This window comes from Bombina bombina, chromosome 1 (genome assembly GCF_027579735.1).
Source record: "Bombina bombina isolate aBomBom1 chromosome 1, aBomBom1.pri, whole genome shotgun sequence".
NCBI classification, from domain to species: domain Eukaryota; kingdom Metazoa; phylum Chordata; class Amphibia; order Anura; family Bombinatoridae; genus Bombina; species Bombina bombina.
In genome coordinates, this window is record NC_069499.1 from 549,739,485 (window position 1) to 549,763,466 (window position 23,982).

At 38.2% G+C, this 23,982-nt stretch overlaps 1 protein-coding gene across 2 annotated transcripts in view; it reads right to left on the reverse strand.

Annotated features, from left to right (window-relative positions):
- Positions 1-332: 332 nt before the first annotated feature.
- The window catches only part of STRADB (STE20 related adaptor beta), an 82,634-nt gene continuing 58,984 nt past the window's right edge, over positions 333-23,982 (reverse strand). Inside the window, exons 10-13 of one of the 2 annotated variants that reach the window (XR_008400133.1) lie at positions 16,788-17,032; positions 4,348-4,523; positions 4,139-4,181; positions 1,269-1,357 (exon numbers count right to left, since the gene is read on the reverse strand). Coding sequence is in view for 1 of the 2 variants with exons in the window: in XM_053698699.1 (XP_053554674.1) it covers positions 1,208-1,357; positions 4,139-4,181; positions 16,788-17,032 (438 nt within the window). In the remaining variant the exon portion in view is untranslated. Of the gene's footprint in view, positions 1,358-4,138; positions 4,182-4,347; positions 4,524-16,787; positions 17,033-23,982 lie in introns of both variants that reach the window. The other variant, XM_053698699.1, reaches the window with a different exon arrangement.

Sequence of the window (23,982 nt, forward strand, 5' to 3'; positions counted from 1 at the left end):
CACTCTGAGTAAAATAGCACTCACTGGTACCATTTTAATAATAATAATAATAAACTCTTGATTGAAGAATCTAAACTAACACCTCACTTTACCTCTTCCTATCACTAACACAGGCAAAGAGAATGACTGGGGTGGGAGGGAAGGGAGGAGCTATATATACAGCTCTGCTGTGGTGCTCTTTGCCTCCTCCGGCTGACCAGGAGGCGATATCCCACAAGTAAGGATGAAATCCGTGGACTCATCGTATCTTGTAAAATAAATGAAATATTTGTTAGTTACTTGGTAAACATTTTGTTCATAGTTTTACTCTTATTTTTAATATGGAAAAATAATTTGATTTTAATACGTTTTATTCTCCTTTGTGCCAAAACATAGAGGATGACAAATGTATCTGAAATTCAGAATCTCCCCTGAACACTATACTTTTTTAGGAGCTAGGGAATGATTTGCAAATATGAATTCACAAATTTACAAGCCAGTAATAAAATTTTAGCCATGACTTTGTGGTATTTGTCAAACTCTGCCAATAACAGATTACTATAACAAGGACCCATAGGTAGGCTGACCATATTGCCGCTTTAAGAAGGAACACATATGAAAAATACATATGTGAGGGTTCTTATACAAAACCATTTCTTTAAACAGCCCTGAAAACGGCCCTGACATATGTATTTTTCATATGTGTCCCTTTTTAAAGCGGCAATATGGTCAGCCTACCCATAGGGAATACCCTAATGTTATGATGCTAGAACAATTTTAGAGAAGATTATTTTAACTCTGAAATGAATCTTGGACATAGTCTTTGTGCATACTACAGTAATGTAATGACCACTCTCTGGATGTTACAAATAATACTTATCGTTGCTATACAGTGATTTTTAGAAAATAAAAAACAGGATACATCTGCATAGAAGCAATACTTATTGTGCATTGAATTATATTGGCCTTATCCAAATGCAATTATTTTTATAATACTATTGAAAAGCAACTTGTGCTTAATGAATCTGAGCATCAATGATTGAATATCTACAGTATAGAAGTGCAACATTTGCATATTCACATTATGCTCACTACGAGCACTGAGAAAAACAAACAAAAAGACCCTAAAAACTATATAGAAATTGAAGTCCTTCCACAGTTCACCAGTTTGATATGTATTGCAAAAAAACACTGAAAATGTTGATTCCTTTACATAGTAAACAAAGAATTATTCAAATGTCCACCAACTATTTTCATCTTGAGCTGGGGTACATGATTTTTTCCAGTATGTCAAACATAGCCCATCAGTGCAGTGTTTTTTATATTGTTCCAAAGAGGGCAGTAGTGAAAGAATTGATCCATGTGTCTGCTCTCTAACCTATAAGACAAAAGAATAGAACTTAGGTAGATAAGAAGACTGAGTGCAGGAAATAGACAATTTTCTAAATTAAAGTGAATGTCAATTTTGATGCTAAAGTGCCCGGTTTTTAAAAATTCGATTAAAAACAGGGGCACTTTAATTCATAAAAATTTACATTTCACTCCTGTTGTGAAAAAAACTTACCTTTTAATCTTGACAGCAGCTCCAGCTTCCTCCGGTCGTTGCAAGCCATTTCTGACATCAGAAATTATGGATAGGTCATCCTCCAATCACGGCTTCCCCCCGGGGGAAATCAGTGTCTGATTAGAGGAAGCCAGATTCCTAATTTTAGACCCAGGAAGAGGCTTTGCGACGGGTAGAGGAAACTGGAGCTGCTGTCAAGTTTAAAAGGTACGTTTTTTTTGTCCCCAACAGGAGTGAAATGTAAATTTTGATGAATTAAAGTGCCTCTGTTTTTAATCGAATTTTAAAAAAACGGGCACTTTAGCATCAAAATTTACATTCACTTTAAATCTTCTACCAATCAGAAACCCATTATGTAAAAACCCCCAAAAACAATGTTTTTATTTTCAGAGAGGTGACTAAACAAAGTAGTTGATGAGAGTAAAAAGCTCAGCTCTCTGCTTCAGCAAAAACTGACAACTAACTTTAATAGACGCTTGTTATGTTTGTGCACTACAAGAGTTTAGACTGGCTTTGTCACCCTATTCTTACATGGGACTTAAAGTATTAGCATAACAACATTTGAAATGTTTCAAATTAAAAAGCAAAGTTTACCACTAAACTGGCCCTTGTAAAGCACCTTTAGCGATTAAAAACAAGGCTTTCATTTTAAATACAAGACCTATCACTAAGCATATTATTACTATCTGCCTTTGCAGTGATCCACAGACCGATAAGTAGATTTTCATACAGCATATAAACAAGAGGTTATGGCAATTCCCAATAAAAGTTTTGCAAATTTTCATTCACCATTTTTGATACAAAAAGTCTAAAAACATTTACCTTTAAGATTTTTGGGCTGTGCTTAAAGGGACACTAAACCCAATTTTTTTCTTTCATGATTCAGATAGAGCAGGTAATTTGAAGCAACTTTCTAATTTACTCATCATGTTTTCTTGCTATCTTTATTTAAAAAGCAGGAATGTAAAGCTTAAAGGGACACTGAACCCAATTTTGTTTCTTTCATGATTCAGATAGAGCAATTTTAAGCAACTTTCTAATTTACTCCTATTATCAAATTTTCTTCATTCTCTTGGTATCTTTATTTGAAAAGTAAGAATGTAAGTTTAGAAGCCGGCCCATTTTTGGTGAACAACCTGGGTTGTTCTTGCAGATTGGTGGATAAATTCACCCACCAATAAACAAGTGCTGTCCAGTGTACAGAACTAAAAATCAGCTGGCTCCTTATATTAGATGCCTTCTTTTTCAAATAAAGATAGCAAGAGAACGAAGAAAAATTGATAATAGGAGTAAATTAGAAAGTTGCTTAAAATTGCATGCTCTATCTGAATTACAAAAGAAACAATTTGGGTTCAGTATCCCTTTAAGAGTCGGCCCATTTTTGGTTGAGAACCTGAGTTATACTTGCTTATTGGTTTGCTAAATGTAGCCACCAATAAGCAAGCACTATCCAGGGTGCTTAACCTAAAATAGCCTGGCTTCTAAGCGTTAAATTCCTGCTTTTTAAATAAAGATAGAAAGAGAACAAAGAAAAATTGATAATAGGAGTAAATTCGAAAGTTGCTTAAAATTGCATGCTCTATCTGAATCATTAAAGAAAAAAAATTGGGTTTAGTGTCCCTTTAAGCTACAGCCTCATCTGTGCTTACATAGGAATAAAACCTATTATCTGCTAAGTACATAAACCTTGAGGATAAACATTTGACGCCCTGGCCTAAAAAGATGCTGTCACTTATTATACATATGAAAAACAAATAGTGTAAAGAACATGGCATGGGCTTAATGAACAAGCAAACAAGGCTGTTGTGTAAATTAGTTACGATGGTCAATGCATTGACAAAGTTTAGCTGGTTTAATTCTTATTGCATCTGCTACTACAGCATTAAGTGAAAGAAAATACAACAAACTGATGTTCACGTTAAGCTAAAAAGTGTGGTTTCTAATCAATATTTATGAACTTCATGCACTTTTGTGTTTTTTTAACCTGCCAAAAGACATGCCCATCCTATTTACATTTGCGCTAAAATTACAGGAAAAAGGTTTGAAACCCTAAAATGAATTCCTGGTAAAGACAGCAGCACCTGAGTATTTAAGGGACAGGAAACCCCAACATTTTCTTTCATGATTTGGATAGAACTTACAATTTTAAATAACTTTCTAATTTACTGCTATTATCAAATTTGCTTTGTTCTCTTGTTACCCTTTGCTGATGAAACAGTATTGCACTATGGCAGCTAGCTGAATGCATCTAGTTAGCCAATCACAAGAGACAAATTTGTGCAGGCACCAATCAACAGCTAGCTCTCACTAGTGTAAGATATGTGTGCATTATTTTTCAACAAGGGATACCAAGAGAACGAAGCACATTTGAAAATAGAAGTGAATTTAAAAATGTCTTAAAGTTGCATGCTCTATCTGAACCATGCACGTTTAATTTTCACTTTCCTATCCCTTTAACTTTTAGTTGTGCATTAACAGCTAAGAAAATGGTGGTACCAATGTCCCTGTTAACCATCAGTCTCAACATTGCCACGTGCATCCTTATATAAAGAAGTGTAATCTGATTTGATATCAGTTGTTCACAATGAAACTCACCTGTTTGAAGAATGGATGTGACAGTAAAGTACCAGCAGAAGGCCTAGAAAATACAAATAGAAATGAGTTATATTGTAGCTTTACTTTAGAAGAGTTTGTCATTGCACCAGAGATTGAATTGCAAATAGAATTTCCATGTTTTTTTGATGAAGTTCCAACAACGTATTTATTTGAACACGGGTTTATCTAACTAACCGTAATATTTTTACCTTGGTTATAATCCATGGCACCATTGCATTTTCAGATTACACATTACACATGGGAGCTACTCCTCACACCCAGACAGGACAGCATAATTTTTTTTTCTTCCATAAAAAGCGCTTCCCATTCACTTCAAACCATCACATGTTGTACAAGGATGGTAATCCAAGGAATGCTTCTTTTTCTATAAGCAACAAATAATTATTTTTGGTAATTTCCTTGTCCATACCCATAACTGTAATACTCTGCATTGTATTAACTTTTGCAAAAACTGGATGATCTGTGGGTTATTAGGTCCACTAGATATCCCTGAAACCGGTTATACTGTACTTGAAATATGAAAGCACCGAGTCACAATAAAAATAAAATCAATTTATAATATTTGTTTGAAGTAAACTTTATATGTTGTTGTTGTTGTTTTTTTTTTAAATATGGTAGAATAACATTCTACACCTGGTAAATACAGTGAGATTTCTGATGCAAATTGTACAGTGATTAGCACCGTCTACTGCCAAACAGCTCAGGGAATTATTAGACTTCAAAACAAAAAATAAAGAATACAACTCCGTTCTCTGTCTTGCACCCAACTCCTCCAGAAGAAACTCTTGGCCTATTAAAGGAGCGTTGCAGTGAGAGGATTTAACCATTTGACTATATCAGTAATTATTTTTTACAAGATGAGAAATGTTGGGGCATACATTGACTTAACTTAATTGTTTCTCATCTTCAAAAATATATTCTACATCTGAAAGAGCTGCCTTTCTGCTATGCTTAGCTTCCAGTCCTTCAAAGCCATTGACGATCGTATCATGGTCTTTTCAAGTCATGGAGGCCCATTTATCAAGTTCCGGACCGAGCTTGAGGGCCCCTGTTTCTGGCGAGTCTTCAGACTCGCCAGAAACAGCAGTTGTGAAGCAGTGGTCTAAAGACTGCTGCTCCATAACCCTGTCTGCCTGCTCTGAGCAGGTGGACAGGAATCGCCACAATTCAACTCGATCGAGTATGATCGGGTTGATTGACACCTTGGCCGCGAGTCTGCAGGGGGCAGCGTTGCACCAGCAGCTCTTGTGAGCTGCTGTTGCAATGCTGAATACGGAGAGCGTATTGCTCTCAGCATTCAACGAGATCTTACGGACCTGATCCGGAAGACCTTTAGATAATTCGGCCTCTAGGCCTTGTTCAATTAAAATTCATGCAGAATCTTTTTGTAGAAATGTTAACGCTGGAAACCAGATTACTAGCAGCAAATCTGCTTTAGCTTCTTTAACAAATTAAGGCTAGGTGCCAATCCTACTTCTGAATCAGAGATAACAACTTTCTGATTTCTTCCTGGATTTTAGCAACTAGATAGGAAACAATCCAATCCCTGGTTATGTTCTGTAGCAAATCTTTTGTATTCTTAAAAATACCCACATAAAATCAATATTAACTTGACAAAACTATTTGATTGTTTATAGTAACAGTAAATGTCCAGAAAAGGAGAATAGTCCGCTAGATAATCTCAATTACTTTTCTTCCATAGTAATCCTTTACTTGATTTGGCTGTCAGTTGAGGAATGTATGTGTCTATTTGTTTCCGAATATATAATGGTGTCAGACTTCACAATAATGTTCCACCCTGCATTTGAAATTGTATTAGGAATAAAATAATTGCTACAAGTTCTGTATCAGCAGATTTAAAAGACATTTTATTTTTCTGTAAACCACAATAAACCTGGCTGGTCAACATGGTACAACGGTTACAATGTCCACAATATTAGGTTAGGTGATCTCTGGTGGTAGAACCACTTCAGTTATCTTCTCCTTGGTCTATTTATATAAAAAAAGAGCTCCTACAGGATCTGTCTCACCTTCACTTTCCTTGTGTTTGTTTGTCAAGCACTGCACAACCTGAACCACATTAAACTATTATTGGACTAAAATCTATGGATAGAGGAAAGCAACCCCCCTTCTATCTAAGGTGGAATATATAATATATATATATATATATATATATATATATATATATATATATATATATATATATATATATATTGGAATGTGAAATGTTTATAGTAAATACACAGTATAACACAATTAAAATGAATTTTGCATTAATATGCTTTAACATGTTTTCATCTACTTGACTGCAAAGGGCTCCAATACACGTGTGTGTGTATATATATATATATATATATATATATATATATTTTTTTTTTATATATATATATATATATATATATATATGTGTGTGTGTGTGTGTGTGTACATATGTATTTATGTGTTTATATGTGTATATATGTCTGTAAATACATATATACACATATTTAGACATGTATATGTATCTATGTTAAAGCCCTTTGCAGCCTTTTTTTCTTCTAACACCTGAGACCACAATGCATGCAATCAGGTTGGGTGTTGTAACATATTAGGTTGGGTGTTGTAACATATCAGGTTGGGTGTTGTAACATATTAGGTTGGGTGTTGTAACATATCAGGTTGGGTGTTGTAACATATCAGGTTGGGTGTTGTAACATATCAGGTTGGGTGTTGTAACATATCAGGTTGGGTGTTGTAACATATCAGGTTGGGTGTTGTAACATATTAGGTTGGGTGTTGTAACATATTAGGTTGGGTGTTGTAACATATTAGGTTGGGTGTTGTAACATATCAGGTTGGGTGTTGTAACATATCAGGTTGGGTGTTGTAACATATCAGGTTGGGTGTTGTAACATATCAGGTTGGGTGTTGTAACATATCAGGTTGGGTGTTGTAACATATTAGGTTGGGTGTTGTAACATATCAGGTTGGGTGTTGTAACATATCAGGTTGGGTGTTGTAACATATCAGGTTGGGTGTTGTAACATATCAGGTTGGGTGTTGTAACATTGTTGTTGTTTTTTTTAAACTTTTGCACTCATTACATTTAAAGGAACATAAAAGCGCAAAAGGAAAAACAGAATTTATGTTTACCTGATAAATTTCTTTCTCCTACGGTGTATCCGGTCCACGGCTTCATCCTTACTTGTGGGATATTCTCAATCCCTACAGGAAGTGGCAAAGAGAGCACACAGCAGAGCTGTCCATATAGCTCCCCTCAGGCTCCGCCCCCCCAGTCATTCGACCGACGGTTAGGAGAAAAAGGAGAACCATAGGGTGCAGTGGTGACTGTAGTTTACAAAAATTAATTTAAACCTGACCAAATGCCAGGGTGGGCCGTGGACCGGATACACCGTAGGAGAAAGAAATTTATTAGGCAAACATCAGCAGGGCAGTAGGTAGGTAAAGATATCCACTCAAAGGCGTATTTCCAGTAAAATACAAATATTTATTAAAAACAAAAGTTAAAAAACACAACAGAACAATTGCTGTGTTAGGTGGATAAAAAAGGGGTTAACAGTGACCCCAATAATGCAACGCGTTTCTCGGTTTTTGCACCGTTTCATCAGGCATAAAATTGTTCTTATCAATTTTATGCCTGATACCTGATGAAACGGTGCAAAAACCGAGAAACGCGTTGCATTATTGGGGTCACTGTTAACCCCTTTTTTATCCACCTAACACAGCAATTGTTCTGTTGTGTTTTTTAACTTTTGTTTTTAATAAATATTTGTATTTTACTGGAAATACGCCTTTGAGTGGATATCTTTACCTACCTACTGCCCTGCTGATACATAAGAGTCTCTCTACCTTTTTGGGACTTTGTTTTACCTATTGGAGCCATTTGATTACAGCATTAAGAAATCTGATTTGGTGTGAGCTGCTACACCTGCCTAAAATTTGCAGCTTGTTTCTACCAGCACATAAGTGTGCTCATGGAGTATGTGAGTAACCATCTGTACCACTGAAAATATTGTTTGTTATATTTTTAACAGTCTGCACATGTAGTGCTTTTTTTCTGTGTCTCCTTTTCCCTCTCCAGCATCACAGTACTACCTGAGAGGTGAGCTGCCACACCCATTTGAATCTGCAGCCTGCTACTACCAGCACATTGGTGTGCTTGTGAAGTGTGTGAGTACCAATTTGGCTCTACTACTGTTATTACTGATTTTTATATCTGTTGATCCTACACATGAGGCGCCCCTCTATTTTCTTCTGTTCCTCAAAGTATCGAATTTGTAAAATTTGGCAAATGTATGCAGTGAAGACCAAGTCGCTGCCTTACAGATCTGTTCAACAGAAGCCTCATTCTTGAAAGCCCATGTGGAAGCCACAGCTCTAGTAGAGTGAGCTGTAATTCGTTCAGGAGGCTGCCTTCCAGCAGTCTCATAAGCCAACCGGATGATGCTTTTCAGCCAGAAAGACAGAGAGGTCGCAGTCGCCTTTTGACCTCTCCTCTTGCCAGAATAGACGACAAACAAGGACGATGTTTGTCTGAAGTCTTTAGTTGCTTTTAGATAAAACTGCAAAGCACGAACCACATCAAGATTGTGTAACAGACGTTCCTTGTTAGAAACTGGATTAGGACACAGAGAAGGAACAACTATTTCCTGGTTAATATTCTTATTGGAAACCACTTTTGGAAGAAAACCAGGTTTGGTACGTAAAACGACCTTATCTGTATGAAACACCAGATAGGGTGAATTACACTGCAAAGCAGACAATTCAGAAACTCTTCTAGCAGAAGAAATAGCTACCAAAAACAAAACTTTCCAAGATAGTAACTTAATATCTATGGAACGTAGAGGTTCAAACGGAACCCCTTGAAGAACTGAAAGAACTAAATTTAGACTCCATGGAGGAGCCACAGGTCTGTAGACAGGCTTGATTCTGACTAAAGCCTGTACAAACGCCTGAACATCTGGCACGGCTGCCAGACGCTTGTGTAACAAAACAGACAGAGCAGATATCTGTCCTTTTAAGGAACTAGCTGACAGACCTTTCTCTAATCCTTCTTGGAGAAAAGATAGTATCCTTGGAATCTTAATCTTACTTCATGAGTAACCCTTGGATTCGCACCAGCAAAGATATTTCCGCCATATCTTATGGTAAATTGTCCTGGTGACAGGCTTTCTAGCCTGGATCAGAGTATCTATAACTGATTCCGAAAACCCACGCTTAGCTAGAATCAAGCGTTCAATCTCCAAGCAGTCAGTTGCAGAGAAACTAGGTTTGGATGTTCGAATGGACCTTGAATTAGAAGGTCCTGCCTCAAAGGTAGCTTCCATGGTGGAACCGATGACATATTCACCAGGTCTGCATACCAAGTCCTGCGTGGCCACGCAGGAGCTATCAGAATTACCGAAGCCTTCTCCTGTTTGATCCTGGCTACTAGCCGGGGGAGAAGAGGAAACGGTGGAAAGACATAAGCTAGATTGAACGACCAAGGCGCTACTAAGGCATCTACCAATGTCGCCTTGGGATCCCTGGACCTGGACCCGTAACGTGGAACTTTGGAGTTCTGACGTGACGCCATCAGATCAAGATCTGGAATGTCCCATAGTTGAGTTAACTGGGCAAAAACCTCCGGGTGAAGTTCCCACTCCCCCGGATGGAAAGTCTGATGACTCAGATAATCCGCTTCCCAGTTGTCCACTCCTGGGATGTGAATTGCTGATAGATGGCAGGAGTGATCCTCTGCCTATTTGATGATCTTGGATACCTCCCTCATCGCCAGGGAACTCTTTGTTCCCCCCTGATGATTGATGTACGCTACAGTCGTCATGTTGTCCGACTGAAATCTGATGAATTTGGCCTGCGCTAGTTGAGGCCATGCCTGGAGCGCATTGAATATCGCTCTCAATTCCAAAATGTTTATCGGGAGAAGAGATTCTTTCCGAGACCATAGACCCTGAGCTTTCAGGGACTCCCAGACCAAACCCCAGCCTAAGAGGCTGGTGTCGGTCGTGACAATGATCCACTCCGGTCTGCGGAAACTCATTCCCTGAGACAGGTGATCCTGAGACAACCACCAGAGGAGTGAGTCTCTGGTTTTCTGGTCCATTTGTATCTGGGAAGACAAATCTGCATAATCCCCATTCCACTGTTTGAGCATGCACAGTTGCAATGGTCTTAAATAAATTCGAGCAAAGGGAACCACGTCCATTGCCGCAACCATTAGTCCTATTACCTCCATGCACTGAGCTATGGAGGGTTGAGGAATGGATTGAAGAACTCGACAAGTGTTCAAACGTTTTAACTTCCTGACCTCTGTCAGAAAGATTTTCATTTCTACCGAGTCTATTATTGTTCCCAGGAAGGGAACCCTTGTGAACGGGGAAAGATAACTCTTTTCTATGTTCACCTTCCACCCGTGAGAACTTAGAAAGGCTAGAACAATGTCCGTATGAGCCTTTGCTTTGTGAAAGGACGACGCTTGTATTAAAATGTCGTCTAGGTAAGGTGCTACTGCAATGCCCCTTGGCCTTAGCACCGCTAGAAGGAACCCTAGCACATGTAAAATTGTCCGAATGGTTTCCATTTTGAATGATGAAACTCTGAGGAATTTGTTTAGGATTTTTAAATCCAGAATTGGCCTGAAAGTTCCTTCCTTTTTGGGAACTACAAACAGGTTTGAGCAAAATCCCAGTCCTTGTTCTGCTGTTGGAACTGGTTGAATCACTCCCATCTTTAAAAGGTCTTCTACGCAATGTAAGAATGCCTGTCTCTTTATCTGGTCTAAAGATAAGCGAGACATGTGGAACCTTCCCCTTGGAGGAAAGTCCTTGAATACTAGAAGATACCCCTGAGAGACAATTTCTAGAGCCCAGGGGTCCGGAACATTTCTTGCCCAAGCCTGAGCAAAGAGAGAAAGTCTGCCCCCCTACTAGATCCGGTCCCGGATCGGGGGCTACCCCTTCATGCTGTCTTGGTAGCAGCAGCAGGCTTCTTGGCCTGTTTACCCTTGTTCCAGCCTTGCAATGGTTTCCATGCTGGTTTGGGCTGGGATGCGTTACCCTCTTGCCTAGTGGCTGTAGAGGTAGAAGCCGGTCCGTTCCTGAAATTGCGAAAGGAACGAAAATTAGACTTATTTTTAGCTTTGAAAGGTCTATCCTGTGGAAGGGCATGGCCCTTTCCCCCAGTGATATCTGAAATCATTTTTTATCCATAGGGTCTTTGAAAGCGCAACTGTCTTCTATTGGTATAGTCGTGCGCTTAGCTAGCGTTGAAACTGCCCCCTCTACCTTAGGGACCGTCTGCCATGCGTCCCTTCTGGGGTCAACAATTGGGAACATTTTCTTAAATATAGGAGGGGGAACAAAAGGTACACCTGGCTTCTCCCACTCCTTAGTCACGATATCCGCCACCCTCTTAGGTATCGGAAATGCATCAGTGTGTACTGGGACCTCTAAGAATTGTCCATTTTGCACAATTTTTCTGGGACCACTAAAGGGTCACAATCATCAAGTGTAGCTAGGACCTCCTTAAGTAGGGCGCGGAGGTGTTCTAGCTTAAATTTAAATGCTATGGTATCAGGCTCTGCCTGCTGAGAAACTTTTCCTGTGTCAGAAATTTCTCCCTCAGACAGGCCCTCCCTCACCGCCAAGTCAGATTGATGTGAGGGCACTACAGATAAATTATCCTCTGCGTCTGCTTGCTCATTCTCTGTATTTAAAACTGAGCAATCACGCTTCCTTGGAAAAGCTGGCAGTTTGGATAAAAATGCTGCGAGAGAATTATCCATTACTGCTGCTAACTTTTGCATAGTAATAGCAATTGGTGTGCTAGATGTACTGGGCATCGCTTGCGTGGGCATAGCTGGTGTTGACACAGAAGGAGGGAATAGCGGTCTATCCTCACTACCTTCAGCTAAAGAATCATCTTGGGCTACATTTTTAAGCGTGATTGTACGGTCCTTAAGCTGTTTGGACGCTATGGCACACTTCACACATAAATTTAATGGGGGAACCACCTTGGCCTTTGAACATACAGAACATAAGCTATCTGAAGGGTCAGACATGTTTGACAGACTTAAACAGAACTTTAATGCAATAAAAATTATTTTTGACAAAAACGTTACTGTGTCTTTAAATAATAAAAGTGCACACTTTATTACATCAAATAAACATCCGATTTTAATGAAATTTTCACCACAGTGTCTTAATGCTTTGAAAAGATTGCACACAAATTTTCAGACCAATTAATGCCCAAACCGGAGCTAATAACAGCAGGTAACCGGTTAAAAACACTACAGTACAATGCCACAGCCTCTACTGTGGCTTTTACCTTCCTTAGGGATTATTTAAGTAGGAAATAAGCCTCTCTGAAGTCCTTTCTGATGTCTCTGGACTCCCCACGTGAAGCTGCATAAACTGCCTAGTCAAAACAACTGCGCAATTGAGGCGCGAAAATGAGGCCTCCTCCCTCTTCATTCCAGAGTGGAGGGGCCTTTCTGACTAGATTAGGTGTCCAAATAAGTACCAGGCGCAAATTAAACCCCATAAGTGTTTTAAAGTCAGAAAAAACACCTTATTTATACTGAAAACATGCTAAAAAGCAATCGATTAAGCCCACAATAGTGTCAACCAGCATAGAGCCCTTAATATAAGCCATCATTTTATACAGAGTCTAAGAAAAATGGCTTACCTATCCCTGAGGGAATTTCTGACAGTCTTCTAGCATTACATGGTCTTGTTAGAAAAATGACTGATCATACCTGAAGCAGTTAAGCCTGCAAACTGTTCCCCCCAACTGATGTTCTCTGGTATTCAACAGTCCTGCGTGGGAACAGCAATGGATTTTAGTTACTGGTGCTAAAATCATATTCCTCTCAGCAGAAATCTTCATCACTTTCTGCTTCAGAGTAAATAGTACAAGCCGGCACTATTTTAAAATAACAAACTCTTGATAGAAGAATAAAAAACTACAACTAACACCACATACTCCTTACCACCCCCGTGGAGATGCTACTAGTTAGAGCGGCAAAGAGAATGACTGGGGGGGGGGGCGGAGCCTGAGGGGAGCTATATGGACAGCTCTGCTGTGTGCTCTCTTTGCCACTTCCTGTAGGGATTGAGAATATCCCACAAGTAAGGATGAAGCCGTGGACCGGATACACCAATGTAGGAGAAATCATGTCGTTATATGCAAGCAATAGTGCAATAATAAAATGCTCTATGTTTAACTCCTGCAAAGGTCAGCAATGCACTATTGGGAGCTAGCTGAACACATCTGGTGAGCCAATAACATAGGCATATATGTGTAGCAGCTAATCAATAGCTAGCTCCCAGTAGTGCATTGGTATAGTACTCTTTAGGACATTACCTGCCCCATCCCTCCTATCAATTACTTTAATGCTGGTTAATGGTACAGATGATCATATGAGCTTCGATATTTATCTGACAATAGTAGACGGGCAGTGCAAAACCCAAATGAGTAACAACTACTAGGGGTCTGCATTTTGAACACATCAGATACATTTAAAAATAATGCTGCTCGTTGGATTCTGGTTCGTACACAGTCTCTAGCAGTTTGAGTAGGTACTCCCAAATTGGTACAGCAAATCATGTGACCAATCATTACTCCCCTTTAAGGAAAACAGATGCCAAATCCAGATGCCAGTTTGTTAAAAATAATCTTTCATGATTTAAATAGGGCATGTCATTTTAAACAACTTTCCAATTTACTTTTATTGCCAATTTTGCTTTGTTCTCTTGGTATTCTTAGTTGAAAGCTAAACCTAGGTAGGCTCATATGCTAATTTCTTAGACCTTGAAGGCTGCCTCTAATCTGAATGCATTTTGACAGTTTTTCACCACTAGGACGTGAAGTTACCTAGGAGTGAGCACTGATTGGCTAAAATGCAAGTCTGTCAAAAGAACTGAAATAAGGGGGCAGTTTGCAAAGGCTTAGATACAAGGTAATTACAAAGGTGAAACGTTAATTATTATAACTTTATGCAAAACTGGGGAATGGGTAATAAAGGGATTATCTATCTTTTTAAACAACAAACAATCTGGTGTTGTCTGTCCCTTTAATTTTCAATTGGCAGACCGATGGCCTTACATTATCCTGCAACATATCTTAATAAACTTGGGAAATAATTTTTCTCATCAATGACAACAAGATGCCTTTCATTAAGACAGCAAAGCAGCCCCATGGTCTCCTCTCCATCATAGTCTACACTTGGGACAACGTTTTGATGTTGTTGTGCTATCCTTTTTTGTTCCACACATAGGTTTCTGCGTTTCTTATAAGCAAATCAATTTTGGTTTCATTTCTCCACAGAAAATGTTGCTAGTAGCAATGTGGAAAATACAGATGCAGAGCTGAGGCAATGTTTTTTCGGGTTTCCTCCATGGTGTTCTACTATGAACACAATTTTTGTTTAGTATCAGCACAGATGTTGGAATGCTCCAGAGATTTATTTAAGTCTTTGCCTGACACACTAGGATTCTTCTTAACCTCAGTGAGCAATCTGAACTTGCATGTATAGATACTTCTGTAAACCTTTCTAGTTGTATGCAAATCAAAAAAATATTAATCTTAGACGACCTTCTGATATCTCTTGCTTGATCTATGGTTCATATCAGGCAATGCTTCTTGTCAAATAAAAAAATATTGCAATTGTTTTCCCCAACACTGTCAATAGGGGAGCATAAATATAAATATCAAATGCAACAACTTTCAAGGCAAATAATATAAAAACAGGGAATATTAATGCAATAAAAGTTGCCCCTTAAAAATGGGGGTCCAATATACAGACTATAGTAACAATAATGTGTCCAATGTCCAAAGATAGGGGTCACTAGGTCTTTTTCAATTAGGGGCTGCTTTTACAACACTCCCGTCCGGAAAAGGCTGCACTCTCCCCTCACTTGCAAAGTAGAAAGTCTAAAAGATATTCAAACAACAAGAGAGGCGCGCATGTGTGTATCAATAAAGACAAGTCATAAATATAATGAACCGAATACAGGGTTCTCACATTTAAAAAAAGCACCCTATTGTGCTAATAGGCGCATGCTGGATATTCAACAGCAAACCAGTTAGCTGGATCACAGGGTTAAAGCCGTAATATCACTCGACTCCACCAGGTAGCTGAAGCTCATCAATAGTCAAGGTTCAATGTAAGTAAAAGTAAAGTCCATTTATTAAAATAAACTTTTAAAACAATGAACCATAAACAATGAGCTGAAATAAATGTAACGGTTGCAACACATTTCTTGGTGCTAATGCCGTTTCATCAGGCATGTTGCAACTGGTAATTTTTTTCCCAGCTCATTGTTTATGGTTTGTTTTTGAGATATTACGGCTTTAATCCTGTGATCCAGCGTTCCTGAGGACCAGAGTTCAGCTAGCTGGTTTGCTGTTGAATATCCAGTATGCACAATAGGGTGCTTTTTTAAATGTGAGTACCCTGTATTCGGTTCATTATATTGGTTACTGGGCATTATTGATACACATGTGGCGCCTCTCTTGTTTAAATATCTTTTAAAATGCTTCTTGTCAATAGTAAACAACATTTTTGAGTGTTTTATAGGACAGGGCAACTCTGACCAACATCTCCAATCTTATGGATTGGACTCCATGTTAGCTGACTCTTGAGTCCAATTACAGTTTGGAGAAGTCTTTAAAGGAACAGTAAACACCAGGATTTTTGTTGTTTAAAAAGAAAGATAAGCCCTTTATTACCATTGCCCAGTTTTGCATAACCAACACTGTTATAGAAATACACTTTTTACTGCTGTGATTACCTTGTATCTAAGGCTCTGCAAACTGCCCCTTATTTCAGTTCTTTTGACAGACTTGCATTTTAGCCAATCAGTGCTCACTCCAGGGTAACTTCACGTGCATGAGCTCAATGTTAACTATATGAAACACATGAACTAATGCCCTCTAGTGGTCAAAATGCATTTAGATTAGCGGCAGTCTTCAAGGTCTAAGAAATTAGCATATGAACCTCCTAGAATTAGCTTTCAACTAAGAATACCAAGAGAACAAAGCAACATGAGTGATAAAAATAAATCGGAAAGTTGTTTAAAATTACATTCCCTATTTAAATCATGAAAGTTTTTTTTGGACTTGACTGTCCCTTTAACCAAGGGGTTTACATACCTTTTTCAACCTGCACTGTAAATGTTTACATTGTGTTTAATAATGACAACTTAAAATGTTTGTGTTATTTGTTTAAGCAGACTGTTTATTGTTGCGACTTAGTTGAAGTTTAGATCAAATTTTATAATCAATTTATGCAGATATCAAGGTAACCTCAAGGGGTTCACATATTTTTTCTTACTACTGTATTTGTAGTGATTCTGTAGCTATGCTGCTAGATGTGCAGACAATGTTTTGTGTTTCTTTAGACAAACTATACTTTTTTCATTCAGTCCAACTTGCTTCATGGGTAGAGCCACCAATGTGTACTATCAATGCTTTCATGTTGGAAGTGAAATTTATATAGTGTGATTATTGAAATGCAGACACTAGAGAATGATTATTACATTTGGGTTAAATCTATAAAACAAAAGTTAAAAGAAAAGATCATAAAATTACATTTAAATATTATAGATTTTTTCTTTTAAACAGTTACCTATTTTCAGGATCCTGTTGCAGACATGATTCTACAAAATTCTGGAAGGCAGCTGAAAACGTTTTCGGAGAGGGGGCTCTTAGTCGTTCACTTGTCATTGTCTGAGTCATACTTGCAGCAACCACACTTTCCCCAATGCCAGAATCCACACCAGACCTGGAATTCTTCATGGGAGATTCTTCACATGGAAAGGTATTACCATACAGGGGGTTGTATGGGGGACCTTTTAATTTTTGTAGCAGCATCTGCAAATAATATAAGAAATGGTATGTACTGCTCCAAAACAGTGATGGTTTTCTGCATTACAACAAGAACAATAATCTACAGGGAATTCTTTATCAGCTTGGATAAATTCAGTAACTTAAAAGGGACACTAAACCCCACATTTTTCTTTCATGATTCACATAGAGAATACAATTTTAAACAACATTCCAATTTACTTCGCCGCTCTCTAGGTCCCCTGCTCTTCCTGTTATTAGAACACTTCCAGCAACAAACTTTTGGATCTAACTGAATGACCAGAAGCAGTTTGTGATACCACTTGTTAAAGTAACCAGCTCAGAGGTAGCAGTTGTTTGTTGCTGGAGGTGTTTTAACCACAGGAAGAGCAGGGGACCTAGAGAGTGGCGAAGTGCCGTGGTCTGAATTTAACTATTTTGGGAAACAATTGGAAGGATTGATGGCTTTAAGAAAAGTAGGACATATTTTACCATTTATTGCGATGGTTATGGAAAAAAAAGCCTTTCAAACCGAGTTGCGAAGGTAACACTCCTAGTCCGATTTGTGAACTTCCCTATTTTATATTCAGCCTTTTTGTACACTTGCTACAACACTAATATATGCAAAGTACTTTCTTGCCTAACTATGACTGTGATAACAACCTTCTGTGACAGTGACAAGTATGGGGCAATACTAACATAACTCCGCTAGCACTATCAGGAGTTTTGCTTCTAATAATATACTTCTGGACACTTCTCAAGCATGCTTTTTACTAACAGTGTTCCAGCGCTGGCCACTATATATGTTTGTGAATGACTATTCTCTCAGTGTGTGCACACATACTAGATATTATGGTGGACTATGCTATTAGATGAAGAAACTATCGGCTAGATTACGATTTTTTCGTTTTGAGCTGTGCGGTGCTAACGAGCAGTTTATGCTCACCGCTCACTTACAGACAGCGCTGGTATTACGGGTTTTTACAAACTCGGCGTTAACCGCAAAAAAGTGAGCGTAGAGCAAAATTTTGCTCCACATCTCACCTCAATACCAGCACTGCTTACGTTAGCGGTGAGCTGGTAAAATGTGCTCGTGCACGATTTCCCCATAGGAATCAATGGGGGAGAGCCGGCTGAAAAAAAACCTAACACCTGTAAATAAGCAGCGTTTATCTCCTAACGCAGCCCCATTGATTCCTATGGGGAAATACAAGTTATGTCTACACCTAACACCCTAACATGAACCCCGAGTCTAAACACCCCTAATCTTACACGTATTAACCCCTAATCTGCCGCCCCCGACATCACCGACACCTACATTATATTATTAACCCCTAATCTGCCGCTCCGGACACCGCCGCCATGTACATTATATGTATGAACCCCTAATCTGCTGCCCCCAACATCGCCGACACCTACATTATATTTATTAACCCCTAATCTGCCGCCCCCAATGTCGCCGCAACCTAACTACATTTATTTCCCCTAATCTGCCGCCCCCAACGTCGCCACCACTATAATAAAGTTATTAACCCCTAAACCTAAGACTAACCCTAACCCCCCCTAACTTAAATATAATTTAAATAAAATTACAACAATTAACTAAATAATTCCTATTTAAAACTAAATACTTACTTATAAAATAAACCCTAAACTAGCTACAATATAAGTAATAGTTACATTGTAGCCAGCTTAGGCTTTATTTTTATTTTACAGGCAACTTTGTATTCATTTTAACTAGGTACAATAGTTATTAAATAGTTATTAACTATTCAATAACTACCTAGTTAAAATAAAGACAAATTTACCTGTAAAATAAAACCTAACCTAAGTTACAATTACACCTAACACTACACTACAATTAAATTAATTACCTAAATTAAATACAATTAATTACAATTAAATAAAATTATCTAAAGTACAAAAAAACCCAAACACTAAATTACAGAAAATAATAAAGAAATTACAAGATTTTTAAACTAATTACACCTAATCTAATCTCCCTAACAAAATAAAAAAGCCCCCCAAAATAAAAAAAACCCTACCCTACACTAAATTACAAATAGCCCTTAAAAGGGCCTTTTGTGGGGCATTGCCCCAAAGTAATCAGCTCTTTTACCTGAAAAAAAATTACAATCCCCCCCAACATTAAAACCCACCACCCACACAACCAACCCTACTCTAAAACCCACCCAATCCCCCCTTAAAAAAACCTAACACTAACCCCCTGAAGATCACCTTACCGGGAGACGTCTTCACCCAACCGGGCCGAAGTCCTCAACGAAGCCGGGAGAAGTCTTCATCCAAGCCGGGCGAAGTGGTCCTCCAGACGGGCAGAAGTCTTCATCCAGACGGCATCTTCTATCTTCATCCATCCGGCGCGGGTACATCTTCAAGACATCAGACGTGGAGCATCCTCTTCTTCCGACGGCTAAACACAGAATGAAGGTTCCTTTAAATGACATCATCCAAGATGGCGTCCCTTCAATTCCGATTGGCTGATAGAATGATAGAGCAGACAATTCAGAAACTCTTCTAGCAGAAGAGATAGCCAAACGGAACAATACTTTCCAGGAAAGAAGTTTAATATCCAAAGAATACATAGACTCAAAAGGAGGAGCCTGCAAAACCTTCAAAACCAAATTAAGACTCCAAGGGGGAGAAATAGATTTAATAACAGGCTTGATACGGACCAAAGCCTGAACAAAACAGTGAATATCAGGAAGTTTAGCAATCATTCTATAAAATAAAACAAAAAGAGCTGAGATTTGTCCCTTCAAAGTACTTGCAGACAAACCTTTATCCAAACCGTCCTGTAAAATTCTAGGAATTCTAAAAGAATGCCAAGAGAATTTATGAGAAGAATACCATGAAATATAGGTTTTCCAAACCTGATAAATTAATATTCCTTGAAACAGACTTACGAGCCTGCAACAAAGTATTAATCAGAGAGTCAGAGAAACCTCTGTGACTAAGTGTTCAATTTCCATACTTTCAAATTTAGCAATTTGAGATCCTGATGGAAAAACAGCCATTGAGACAGAAGGTCTGGCCTTAAAGGAAGTGGCCAAGGTTGACAACTGGACATCCGGACAAGATCTGCATACCAAAACCTGTGAGGCCATGCTGGTGCTATCAGAAACACATGCGATTGTTCCATTATGGTCTTGGAGATTACCCTTGGAAGAAGAACTAGAGGCGGAAAAATATAAGCAAGTTGGTAAGACGAAGGAACTGCTAATGCATCCACCATTTCCGCCTGAGGATCCCTGGACCTGGAGAGGTACCTGGGAAGTTTTTTGTTTAGTTGGGAAGCCATCAGATCTATTTCTGGAAGACCCCACATCTGTACAATCTGAAAAAACACATCTGGATGGAGAGACCACTCCCCCGGATGTAAAGTCTGACGGCTGAGATAATCCGCTTCCCAATTGTCTACACCTGGGATATGAATCGCAGAAATTAGACAAGACTTGGATTCCGCCCAAGAAAGTATCTGTGATACTTCTTTCATTGCTAAAGGACTGCGAGTCCCTCCCTGATGATTGACATATGCCACAGTTGTGATATTGTCTGTCTAAATGTAAAGATTGTATAAAGAGGGCAGCGCCAAAAGTAAAGTAAGGTATACAGGCTCACTTCGAAGAGAAACGATTGCCTTACTTAATCATTCTGATTTATATGAAACAGATGTACGAGTGAAGGAGCGCCTCAAATATGAGGCTTAAGTATACTTGGGCAGAAAATTTAACACTGTTTGAAGGTGTTGCGCAGTATCACAAGATATAGCTTACTGCACAAAGCAAATTCCTAGTATAAGAGGGAATAAAAAATGATTCTGATGTTGGTATAAATTGACTTAATGCTATACAAATATGTTATAGAATAAATTATCTACACAATGTAACAGTGTGGCAAATATTGCAAAAATGTGTGGCAATATGTATTATGTAGCAATATATATTATGATGGCAAAGTTGCAACGTGTGCTGCGTTATGCACAATGGCAAATAAAGTTTTGTTGTCTCAAACAGAATGGCATTACATTAGAAATAACTTTACATTAAGAAATGATATTTATAAACTGTAACATCGATAAAATTAAATATTAGATCAACATTTTACTAAGGTTGTATGTTGGAACCTGAAATGGAGAAGATTGGCCAATCTTAGAGAATGTGTGCACAGAGGATGTGTCAGTATGCAAAAAGAAAAACAAATCTGTAAAAAAAATGGAATAAATAGGAAAAAATTAAAAATCATAAATGATGATCAAGAATCCCATCTGTTTTGAATGACATACCAACCCGAGTTTTGTTTTGAAAACGGTGAGCACATTTCCTAATATATCTCTTTTATTGTGTTTGTTTTATGCAGCCCTCTGTTCTTTTTCTCCACAGGTTGCATTCTAATTGGATCATTATTGGACATTTTCTGATTCACATTGGATATCTTAATCATTGTTTCACTCATGAAACGGATAGCTCTTATTTCTATTTTTGTCTGTGAACTTCACATTAAAACTTCGGATCCAACTACACCTCCCCCATTTGGGACACTCAATTTGGAACTTTTGAGACACTTTAAGCACATATCCCATATATTTTTGGGATTCTTGATCATATTTTTTGGAATTCTTGATCATCATTTATTATTATTTTTTATTTTTTCCTATTATTCCATTTTTTCACATATATATTTTTTTTTTTTTGGCATACCGACACATCCTCTGTGCACACATTATCTAAGATTGGCCAATCTTCTCCATTTCAGGTTCCAACATACAACCTTAGTAGTGCCTGTATACATTTGTTCATCATTATTGTAAAATGTTGATCTAATGTTTAATTTTATCGATGTTACATTTTATTAAATACCATTTTTTAATGTAAAGTTATTTCTAATGTAAGGCTATTTTGTTTGAGACAAGAAAACTTTATTTTCCATCGTGCATAACGCAGCACACGTTGCAACTTTGCCATCATAATATATATTGCTTCATAATACATATTGCCACACATTTTTGCAATATTTACCACACTGTTACATTGTGTAGATAATTTATCCTATAACGTATTTGTATAGCATTAAGTCAATTTATACCAACATCAGAATCATTTTTTATTCCCTCTTATACTAGGAATTTGCTTTGTGCAGTAATTTAATAATAAATTTTAAGCTATATCTTGTGATACTGCGCAACACCTTCAAACAGTGTTGAATTCTCTGCCCAAGTATACTTAAGCCTCATATTTGAGGCGCTCCTTCACTCGTACATCTGTTCCTTGATATTGTCTGTCTGAAAGCGAATGAAAAGTTCTCTCTTTAATAGAGGCCAAGCCTGAAGATCCCTGAAAATAGCACGGAGTTCTATGATATTGATTGGTAACTTCGCCTCTAGAGGATTCCAAACCCCTTTTGCTGTCAGAGACTCTCAGACAGCTCCCCAACCTGAAAGACTTGCATCTGTTGAGACTACAGTCCAGGAAGGACGAACAAAAGAGGCCCCTTGAACAATACGATGATGGTCTAACCACCAAGTCAGAGAGAGTAGAATGCTGGGATTTAAGAATATCAATTTTGATATCCGAGTATAATCCCTGCACCATTGATTCAGCATGCAAAGCTGCAGAGGTCTCATATGAAAACGAGCAAAGGGGATTGTGTCCGATGCTGCAGTCATGAGACCTAAAACTTCATATTGATCCTCCAACCATGTCTTCGAAGAAACACTAGTTGAATTGTGTAAGATTCTGCTAAATGAAAAGATTGAGCCAGTACCAAGATATCATCAAAATAAGGAAACACCGCAATACCCTGCTCTCTGATTACAGATAGAAGAGCACCGAGAACCTTCAAAAAGATTCTTGGAGCTGTCGCTAGGCCAAATGGAAGAGCAACAAATTGGTAATGCTTGTCTAGAAAAGAGAATCTCAGAAACCGATAGTGATCTGGATGAATCGGAATGTGAAGATAAGCGTCCTGTAAGTCTATTGTGGACATGTAATGACTTTGCTGAACAAAAGGCAGAATAGACCTTATAGTCACCATCTTGAAAGTTGGGACCCTTACAAAATGATTAAAAGACTTCAGATCCAGAACTGGTTTGAATGAATTTTCTTTCTTTGGGACAATGAATATATTTGAATAAAAACCCAGACCCTGTTCATGAAGCATAACTGGTATAATCACCCCTGAAATAATTTCAATCTGCCCCCCACCAGTTGAACTGGATTGAGGGCCGCACCTTCATGCAGTCTTGGGGGCTGGCTTTGGTTTCTTATAAGGCTTGGATTTATTCCAACTTAAAGATGGCTTCCAATTGGAACCAGAGTCCTTAGGGGAAGGAGTGGTTTTCTGTTCTCTATTTTGATGAAAGGAACGAAAACGATTAGAAACTTTAGATTTACCCTTAGATTTTTTATCTTGGGACAAAAAAAACTCCCTTCCCCCAGTGATAGTGGAAATAATAGAATCCAACTGAGAACCAAATAAATTATCACCCTGGAAAGCTAGAGATAGTAATATAGATTTAGATTCCATGTCTGCATTCCATGATTTAAAAGGACAGTCTAGTCAAAAAAAAAACTTTCATGATTCAAATAGGGCATGTCATTTTAAACTATTTTCCAATTTACTTCTATCACCTCTTTTGCTTTGTTCTCTTGTAATTCTTAGTTGAAAGCTAAACTTAGGATCTTCATATGCTAATTTCTTAGACCTTGAAGGCCGCCACGTTTCATAATGCATTTTAACAGTTTTTCACCACTAGAGGGTGTTAGTTCATGTGTGTCATATAGATAACACTGTGCTCATGCACGTGGAGTTACCTGGGAGCCAGCACTGATTGACTAAAATGCAAGTCAATCAAAAGAACTGAAATAAGGGGGCAGTTTGCAGAGGCTAACAAGATAATCACAGAGGTAAAAAGTATATAAATATAACTGTGTTGGTTATGGAAAACTGGGGAATGGGTA